This window comes from Pomacea canaliculata, linkage group LG6, assembly GCF_003073045.1.
Source record: "Pomacea canaliculata isolate SZHN2017 linkage group LG6, ASM307304v1, whole genome shotgun sequence".
Lineage (NCBI taxonomy): Eukaryota > Metazoa > Mollusca > Gastropoda > Architaenioglossa > Ampullariidae > Pomacea > Pomacea canaliculata.
In genome coordinates this window covers 11,350,427-11,360,594 of record NC_037595.1, presented here as the reverse complement: position 1 = coordinate 11,360,594, position 10,168 = coordinate 11,350,427, and the positions used below count along the sequence as shown (strand labels likewise).

The window sequence follows — 10,168 nt, the reverse complement described above, 5'->3', positions numbered from 1 at the left end:
ATAATGCCTCAGTTAACGACCTGACCGCGATGGCAAACACGAGAAAGTTTTTTTTTCTCCTGATTTATTGACGAGCTGTAAATTGAGGTCCAAATTGTTTGGAAGCCTTCCAGATGAGAGGACGCAGGAGCAGCTGCTGTATTGAGTGCCAGTGTGTAGACAAGACTCTAGACTCCACAGGAAGCCAGCCAGCTGACAGAGTTTGGTAAATATCATGCGTCTACTTTGGCTTTTCCTTTTTTTTTTTTTTTTTTTTTTTTTTGCTGTTGACTTAAAGAAAATGCACGTGCGCAAGAAAACATCATGGAGTTCGGCTTCCTGGTTGACAACATCCAAACGGAGTTATTTACATTGCAAGACCTCCAGAATTTTACACCAATTTTTTTTTTTTAATACGAAAGAAATACGAGTATTTTTGAAAGGATGATGGTTAACGATTTCGCACCAGCCCAGTTTTCAAACATTCGATTGTGTAAATAATAGTAAATAATTGATGTTTGTAAAGTTTCTTGGGTTCTTTCTTGCCTCAAGGGGTCTTAAGAAGCTGGTGAAAGATGGTTCAACAAGTACATCAATCATGATCTTTGACCACTAATCGTAATTAAAAATGTCGGGAGAAGTCAATATGATATCAAATAAATCACATTCACAGCTACATATACTGAGACAACAATTCTGAATACGCATAGCAACACTCTTACATCATCTATCGGAATAATATTTTGATTTTCAATAAATAACATGTTAAAGAGAGATGAGGTTAGGTAGGATTTATGGGGAATTTTTGACAATTTCGATAATTCTGTAATAAAAAAGAGAAAACATTGATTGTGATTATAGAGTGTGATGAGACTGTTCATTGTACTATACATTGTGATGAGCATGTGAAGTACATACTATATGGTATGCATGTGTATACATGTGTGTGTGTGTGTGTGTGTGTGTGTGTGTGTGTGTGTGTGTGTGTGATGTTAGTTTACGTGTACGTTTGAATGTGCTGATTCTATGCATCCATTTTTATCTGCTTTTGTTTCCTATTTCGTTTCCTCTTTGATTTTTCCTTTTCATCAGTATCTTCTCATCCCGTTATACACTTCCCCTCTCTTTTTCTCTAACTCACACACCGACTTTCGATGAAAGCTGTCCTCAGTTCCGGTCAGTATTCCCGTGCTAAGCTGGCAATTACTACAATTTTCACGGTTGTCTCTATTTCGGGTACATGGGATCGATGAGTGACTTTCCTCAGCCTCCCTAAACACCCCTTTCCACACACACATGCACACGCACATACACACATGCACACGCACATACACACATGCACACGCACATACACACATACAAATAAGAGTCCTGTAGTCAAGCGAATCGTCTTGGAAAGCGCCAGTCCTGAGTACTGCTCACCCCTCTCTCAGTAAAACTGTTATTACTCAGAATCACATCCTCGCAGTCTTGGAATGATGTGGCTCTGATGGTGGTGGCAGGGGCAGTGGTCATGGAAGGAACGGAAACAGCATCAGATGATGATGATGATGATGATGATGATGAGGAGGAGGAGGAGGAGGAGGAGGAGGAGGATGTTGCTGTTGTTGCGTGTGTGCTTGTGCATCGTTCCGTGCTTGTTTGTCTGTGCCTCTCGGACTGTAACAGGTTTTTGTGAGAAGCTGACACATACAAATACCATCTATGGGAAAAAAGAGATTCAAAGCAATTTTTTTTTAAATGACACTTATCTTTGCTTATGTTTCATTGTGACAAAAAAAGTATATGTAATAAACTAATTTGATTGATTTTATTTGAAAGAAAACCATAGCATTGCAGGCATATCATAAATGTACTAGGTTTGGGGGGGGGGAAAAAAACTCGACGGCCATAGACTGAGCTAAGTCAAAGAGACTAATTTTACCTCAAGCACACTTGAATTTAAAAGAAAATAATAAAAGGATGCATCGACCGGGAATCGAACCCGGGTCACCCGCGTGGCAGGCGAGTATTCTACCACTAGACCACCGATGCTTCACACTTGCTTCCTCAAGAGTATTAAATATTTTGTGTAAGCTGTCGTTCGCGATGACAGTTTTCGTTGTCCTTACAGTTATTCAGGTAGACTTTTTCTAGTAAAGTAAATATCTGCTTCCAAACTTCTCTCCATCTGAACATACGCCATTTTACACATATAATAATAAGTGCATATTGATGCTGTCTCCCTCGAATTCTCTTTCTTCCTTTTTACACACACACACTCTCTCCATCTAGCTCGAATGCTTGCTCGATGATGCACAGAAGAAAATAAGAAAGATAGATTGAACGAAAGAAATAAATCTCTGATTTGTTAAATCCGGTTTGTCTATTTTAAGCCCTAACAGCTGAGAAGGACGCAAAACCTAAATTGTCACAGAAGCCCTTCTTTTTCTGCAGACATGGAGGGCGCAGGGCTGAAAACAGACACTTGTCTCAAAATAAACTAGACGTTTGCATGAGTTAAGGGAAGCCATTAGGTTGTTGTTGGGGACTTAAATGTAGATGGACGGTCTTGAGCCTGAAGCCGACAAAAACCACAGCAACAACGACGTCACCGAGCTAATTATAACAGCGTGACACCTGCAAAGTTCGTCAGGGTGAAGGACGTACATCAGCTGACTTTTTAAAGGCTAACTTGAGCGCTCGGCCAATATTGCTAGAAATAGAGCATAAAGAAGCACGAGATGTATCATAAATGTCTTTTCTCTTCATCACACTTGGATTTGTCAACAAAACAGGAAGTGACGAAAGGGTAGTATTTTTATAAATAGGGTCCTCTGCATGAGATGAATTTGAAGAGGAAAGAAGCAATTCTCAGTATACATAAAGAACAGACCAGGTCAGAATTGCTGAATTTTTACAAATGGTCTTTAGTATAATGCACGAAGGTCCCTGCGATTACCACAATTCATTTCTCTGAAGAACTGCGATAGTCATGAGCAGGTCATCATTAAAATAAGGGTATTTAAAAATATTTTAAACGGCTGATGTAATAAATAAGAATTAAATAACAATATTCAAAACTCATTGAAATGTTACAATGGAAATTTATTTTCCCAGCAAAGCAGCCAATGTAAACACACAAAAGTAATAATATTATACACAAAACATAAAGATAATTATACATGGAAGAGAAAGAACAGTAAAAAGCAATCAGACTATTTTTTATTGCAAGCGTTTTGTGCAGTATTTAATTTCTTTTTATTCGATGCATGGTCAGAGATGATACAAAATACGTTAGAGAAGTGAGCGCAAATAAACTGTTAGAAATAGATAAACAGATAGCTTTGAGTATTAATGTTGGCGTACCTCACAAGACAGGATTTTCACTAACAGGCAATTACATGGGTGATGGATGAGAAGGAGGATTATGAGAACTTTATCTTCTCCCCATCTCCCTGTCTGAGGGCTACCCATGCAAGTAGAAGAGAAGGAAGGGAGTTAACCCTGAACGACGACAACGATAACGAGGATAGTAAAAGCAGATCCTGTTGTTACCTCTGACTACAAACAAATATACTTGACTATGTAGCGAAATGGAGGTCTGTCTGACAAACAAAGTCGTATTCACTGGAGCAGTTTGCATCATTCAAGACGGTAAACGACCAGTAAAGAACATGAACGCAGTCCTCGTCGTCATGCTTATCGTTCGGCTCTCCATTGCCCCAGAGGTCGGAGTCAGTCGACAGTTCGGTTCCATCGCTCCACTGAAAGTTTCCCTCAGTCAGAATGTCAGTCGCTCCAATCCACAGACCGTCATAGTAGGATCCACTTTTCTGTCGCCCTGCAGAAGTATAGAATTATTGTACATTCTTTCTGAAAAAGTGAAATTTTATCTTTCCTGTTCTTATCGGTATATATATATAGTTTCTTAGAAGGAAAATGGCGGTTAACAAAAAAAATAATAATAAATAAAATATTGATCACAGTATTTTAGAAAAAGTACTTTCATATTAAAAAGCAGGAAGAATTAGTGACAGACAATATATTTGCTTCTATGAACAGTCATGGAAAAGGGAAATGATACTGGAGTACTGAGCCTTGTATGTATTTGCGTACCAAAGACATTTTATCATACTAGCGTACCATTTGCAGCCATGAGAGAAATAAATGGCGGGAGGTCGATATCACGTGACTTTAAGTGGACGAGATGGGCTCCATCGGCCTCACAGTGCAATTTCGCCTCAGTGAAGCTTTTCTTGAGCGTGTACAGCTTCAAGCAGCGCTTGCCAAACAGACGATAGCCCTTCTCTTGTGGGCATCCTGGACATAAAACACGAGGCATCAGAGGACAGTAAGTGTTCTAGACAACAGTTATCAGTTTTATGTAATAAATATTAAAATATCAACAGCACATGACAGGTCTAACTAACCCTGCCTTCATGCAGCTAATTGCAAATGCAAAATTATTATTGTCTATACTTTGGCCATTTCATCGCAATATTTTTTGTAAGGTGCCTTCTTCTACTCACCTTTCAAAGCATTAAAGTCCAAACATGATGAATTGCAACGATTTATATAAGCATACAGGTCCTTCTCCAGTGATGTTACTTTGCTCTTTGTCGCCGAGACTCCATGATCAGCGGCCATCTTGATAGCTACTACATCTTGACCAATGGTCGTGAGGTTTCTTGTCATTTGACTTTGATAGTCTGATGACTTCGACATCCAGTCATCCACGTTTGACATGCGGTCATCGAGTTTCAATATTCTGTCATCAATCAGTTTCAGTCTGGAGACTTCATTCTGTAAAGTTGTTTTTATTTTCATCGTTTCCTCGTTGCACTGTAGGCGGTGGTCATTAAGAGTCTTATCTAAACTACTGAATTTCTTGTCTATGACATCCATTCTGCTGATGTAATCTTCAAACTGGTCGCTCATGTTAGTTGTTAACTGATGATTGTCCAAGGAATAATCGTGTCCAACGCCTTTTTGAAGGTCTGTCATTGTCTGATTCATGGAGTCTAGCTGATCTTGCATATATTTTACGATCCTATCGACACCTTCAAAGTCCTTTTCGAATTTCATTTCCGCGGCGTCCACTCGGTCAATGAAACTGTCGAGCTGGTCACACTTAGCTTGGCGATGAACCAGATGAGCCATGGCAGCCGCACTGCTGTGACCACAGTCCTGACCCACCTTCTCACTTCTCAATTCTCGTACCAGGACGTCCACCTCCGAGACTCGTTGTAACAGGCTGGTGACATTCAATTCTCGCAGAATCACGTCCATCTCCGAGACTCGCTGTTCAAGGCTGGTCAGATTGGAAGGTGTTGCATACCTTGCTTCCTGTTTGTCATTTCCTCCGGTTTGTACATCAACCTGCGCGCACTGCCTGAGAGGGGACCTGTCGTCAAGGCAACAATAGTTGGGTCCACCGCAGTCCAGCTGACAACAGTAGTTTCCAGACTTAGCGATGTTTACAGGTAACTTCAATGTAAAGAACTGTTCTGAGAATCCTGTACTGGCTAGCAGTAGCCCCGAGGGATCCTGGAACAAAAGGATGTGTTACAAACCAATCAGGTTAAAGGGCTTGTTGGTTGGATCCTGAGAAAGACAGAATGAGTGTGATGATAGTATTCAATTGTTTGAATGTGCAATACGTCAGTGTGCTGTCATTTTTATAGCTGACAACATCCAACTACCAGACGACAGTGTCTAGCACGAGAATTAGTAGCGAGAAACTAGACACAAGCAGAATAGAAATCTCAGACCATGCTAACACAATGTTTGAAGATCTGTGGTGTTTGAAAAAAAAAATTATACAGAACTCAAAATTATAGACTGGAACCCTTAGAGAATTAAAATAAAATATGTTGTAGTGCCAATATCTAAAATAATGTTATGCTTTTTTTTTTTTTGAAGAATAAAGAAGACGTGCCAGTGATATTGGGAAGAGTCATTAGCTAAGTCGTTCTCTCAGGTCGAGCATTACTATTACAGTTACTGAACCTGACAGGGTGTGGAGGCAAGGGGAAAAAGAAGCCAACCATGTAAACAGGTGCCCCATGCTCAGAAATAACAGAGTACCCGTAATGGGTTCTGAACCCAGGACAGCTAATCCTAACTGTATTGATGGCTGGATCACAGGGACGGACTGAAAAATATTTGTTAACGTTACAAGAAGCAATGCATGTAGCAAAACTTTCAGTAGTAGCACAAATCAAAATAAAGCCTCTACTACTTTACTTTATTCTCTCCCCCTTGATGTTTCTCTCTCTCTCCCCATACATATCTCTCCCCTGCTCACATTATAATTTCTCAAATAAAGCCTTGGTGGTTTCTACCATTCACACCATCCTGGAACAAAAGGCCTTCACTCACCCTCCATACGACTGACACCGGAGGGTAGCCAAGAGAGGTAAATGTACCACATTTCAGACTAACGAAGGACGTTTCTGACGAGTCAGAAAAGACAAACAATTTGCCGTCTATGGTTTCCGGCGGTTCTGCAAAACCAAAGCAAACTTCAGGTTTACAAGTTTACACATCTTTTCTTTGCTGGACGAGACAAGCGATATTTGACAGAGAAACGTTCTTAGTCCGGTAAGAGAGTCACGAGAACAGGAAAAAACATGTTTACTTGATACATTTGTTATATTACGAACAAACAAACACAAATGGACATCACGTGTTCAAAAGACTGTGTGGACATTGTATATTTTTTAATACAACCGCTGTAATAATAAATGGATTTGTTCAGTTGAGGTGCAAGTGTCTTTCTTGTTTAAACTCAGTATGTGTAAACTTGTAAATAACGACAACTTACGTCAACAATGTCTTAGTTTCTTATTTGCTTTGTAACATAGTCATTGACTAGCTGGTCAGGAAAAGACTCGGTCAGCCATACACCTTCCTTATCTCTCCATCAGACATTCTGTCTTTCCATGAAATCTTTTCTCTCACCTCCGATGACAAGGCTCACGCTGAACTCCTCTGTTGTTTCATTAGGTAGCTTGACCTCTACACGGTATAGCCCGAGGTCAGCTGACGTCAGGTTGGTCAACAGGACACTTGTGTCAGAGTTCACGAGCAGGCGACCCTGGTAAGACGAAGCTGCATGAATTCTACGAACTTTAATGAGTCAGTGCATGATTGTGTATGTCCGTTCCTTCGCGCGCGTTTGTGTGTGTGTGTGTGTGTGTGTGTGTGTGTGTGTGTGTGTGTGTGTGTGTGTGTGTGTGTGTGTGTGTGTGTTGCATAGTACATTCTTAGCTCTTTGAATCCCACTTGTAAAAATTTTCTGTATTCTCTTTCTCAGCGGTTGGTTCACCTTTGACCTCACCCCGCACAGATCCGTTAGGGACGGGTCGTACCCATAGGTACTACGCGTTGTCCTATTAAAGAAATTAAAATTTATTTTCTACTACATTTCTACCACAATTTGTAGGATTCAAGAATAAATAATTTTCAATTGCCTTAGAGTTATATTTAACAATAATTTTACCTTCATGCGTCCAACCGCCGGCACGGAGGTAGTGGCTACCGTTTCATCGTTGCGATAGACAAACACATGATGAGCTGTCTCGTCAAAACGTGGTTCGTGTAACTCCAAGCTGTCTCCCTTACACTTTGTCTTTATTTCTGTTTTTGCTCCGTTAGTAGCCAGGGTGAGCCCTTCCGTGCTTGTGGACAGAGTGCCTGCAGGGAATTTTGCGATTTTTGAAAATTGTTTTTATTTGAGTTTTCTTTTTCAAAAGCGCTTTAAGTGTAGAAATAGAGTGCTATTCTGTACTTATATGGTTATATCTTATATTTATAATCTCTCAATAGTACTTTGGTTATGTGCTATATATGTGTATCCAGTTGAATTATTTTATAAAGGAAAACTAAGCGCCCAGTGGGTGGCTCTGGTTCCGCATTTTCGGTCTGACATGTAAACAATACTAGAAATTAAAAGTTACTAATGTAGAAGTACATGTTACCGGAATAATTAGTTCTGTTTTGTTATCAACAGCAAGAAAAATTACAGTAGTATATTCGCAAAATAATGCAAGACAAAAAATGTCTATTGTTTACCACCGCCGAAAAAGGCAGATATACAATCAACTGCTCATTAATGCATGTCTTCATCAACTAACTGTACGCCTTTGAGTTTCCAATCCTTATTTATGACCAGGATGTGTACTCACCCCAGATAAAAGTGACGACAGCCCAGGTCAGCTTCATGTCTGCTGACCACTCTGCCAACCTTGTGGGGTGAAGACGATATCGGCAGCCACACACAAGGATGGTTAAATACAACAATAAATACAACAATAAATACAACAAGGAGGTTAAATTAGAGGGACCGCGACACTACTTGCCACTTGCCTGCACCAGACGGAACTATCCACTTTTCTAGTTTTCTCTGAACAGTACATCTCAGAACTACACTATTGAAATGTCAGACTGTGTGTCTTGAATACATTTAACCACAAACTATAAAGAGAAAGTGAGCACTGACCTTCGAGTTCATGACCTCTCCTTCCGCTCCGTTGTATGACTCAGTCATGTACTCAGTGAGATCCTGTTGCTTGAGTAGCACTTTTCTGACGGTTTGTGACTTTTGTATTCTGTGCTTTTTAAAAATAATTAGAACAACGAGATTTGTGCACGCATCGCGGCTGCAGTTGCGCAAGTAGTAGGGGAGGTAATACAGGCTTAGCACACAAACTAGACGTTTCAGCAAGATTATTCCCCTTAAGCAACTTTCATATCAGGTCAGCAAAAATGCTCCTTCTCAAAATAAATAAATGTATTACACGGAACTCGCAACTACGGAATATATATATATGGCTTTCAATACAATGTATGGTCTATGTGCACGCCTACATTCAGAATGAAGTTTGAAGAACATAAAGGGGAAAAAAAATATTGAATCCGGGTCACCCGCGTGGCAGGCAAGTATTCTACCACTAGACCACCGATGTACTTAGCCAAGGTCTTAATTGTTTAGTAAATTACACATCATCCCGGCGCTAATTGTTCTCATTGCTCTTAACATCAAGCAGGTCAGATGAACTTTGTTTCGGGAAGAGAAAGTCTGCTTTCAAAAAGTAGCTATTGATCTCTACGTCTGGTATATATGCATACATTCAATGTGTATGCACGAGTTCATGTAGGTCATATTCAAACAAAACCCTTTCTCAAATTCTCCATCTCTCTCACACTCACTCACCCCATCGGTTGTGTGCATGTTCGCACTGAGGTTCAATAGGAAGGAAAGAATAACTGACTGACTTCCAAAATGTGGTTCGTCTATTTTAAAATCGACTACCTGAGAGGGAATCGAACGTGAATATTTGTGCTGTTAACTTGTGAAATCCAAAACCGTCACAAAAAACTGTTTTTCTCCAGACGTGGATGACGCTGAATGGAAAACAAACACTTAAAAATAAACAAGGTGTTCGCGGGAAGTGAAGCCATTAGTTTGTTGTTATCAGCCTAAATGTAGACGGTCTCCAGCCTGAAGCTGACAAAAACCGCAGCAACAACGACGTCACTGGTGTAATTTTGACCACGTGACACCTGGAGAAGTTCGTTTGGGTGAAGGACATACTGTATATAAGTTTATTTTTAAGTTTGGAGTTGTTTAGACACTTACCTCTTAATAAGTAAGCACATTCCATGTTTGGTACAAAGTTTCACTTGATTCCAATCTCCTGGATTGTTTTAACTCGTTAAAATCAATGAGGTGTAGTATATTACAAAGAATGTTCGGAATGATTGGAGAACACACACGGAGAGAGAAAGAGAGCCCTAGATCACAAGTAAAATTACTCATTAGAAAGTTCACTAATCATACCTCATTCTCTTCTTATGGGGAAAAAAAGAAAAAGGTTATTTTATTAGTAAAACTACTACTTTGTTTTCCATAAAATGCATATTGATATCGCAGTGGATAATTCCAGGTTGCCTTTCCGTCCAGTCCAACTCTAGTACGAAACTGTAAACCATGTGCTGGGTGTTTCGCCTGTCAAGTACTTATAGCGTTGACCAAGTGGATTTGAGAACTGACTTGTAGACTTCAGCGAAACTGGAGGAAGAGTAAACTTCTGGAAAACCATCTTCAAGGCTATGACCTCAAGCAAACGCCTGAGAGGCACCCTTGTCCTCAGGTCCCCGATCTCATTAAGGAAATCCTGTTCTACAACCGGAAGCAAAGTTC

General features: G+C 40.1%; 1 protein-coding gene and 1 non-coding gene across 2 annotated transcripts; both read right to left on the bottom strand.

The window, feature by feature from the left end:
* Positions 1-1,942: 1,942 nt before the first annotated feature.
* Positions 1,943-2,013, bottom strand: Trnag-gcc. Its single transcript has one exon. It is a non-coding gene; the product is annotated as a tRNA-Gly (tRNA).
* Positions 2,014-3,045: 1,032 nt separating this feature from the next.
* LOC112566845 (C-type lectin domain family 4 member M-like) lies at positions 3,046-8,390 on the bottom strand. Its single transcript, XM_025243239.1, has 7 exons — positions 8,151-8,390; positions 7,466-7,659; positions 6,925-7,060; positions 6,343-6,467; positions 4,491-5,508; positions 4,105-4,281; positions 3,046-3,802 (listed from the first exon to the last, which is right to left on the bottom strand). Exons 1-7 carry the CDS (start codon positions 8,185-8,187, stop codon positions 3,543-3,545), a joined length of 1,947 nt encoding a protein of 648 aa, XP_025099024.1. The 5' UTR covers positions 8,188-8,390; the 3' UTR covers positions 3,046-3,542.
* Positions 8,391-10,168: the final 1,778 nt, after the last annotated feature.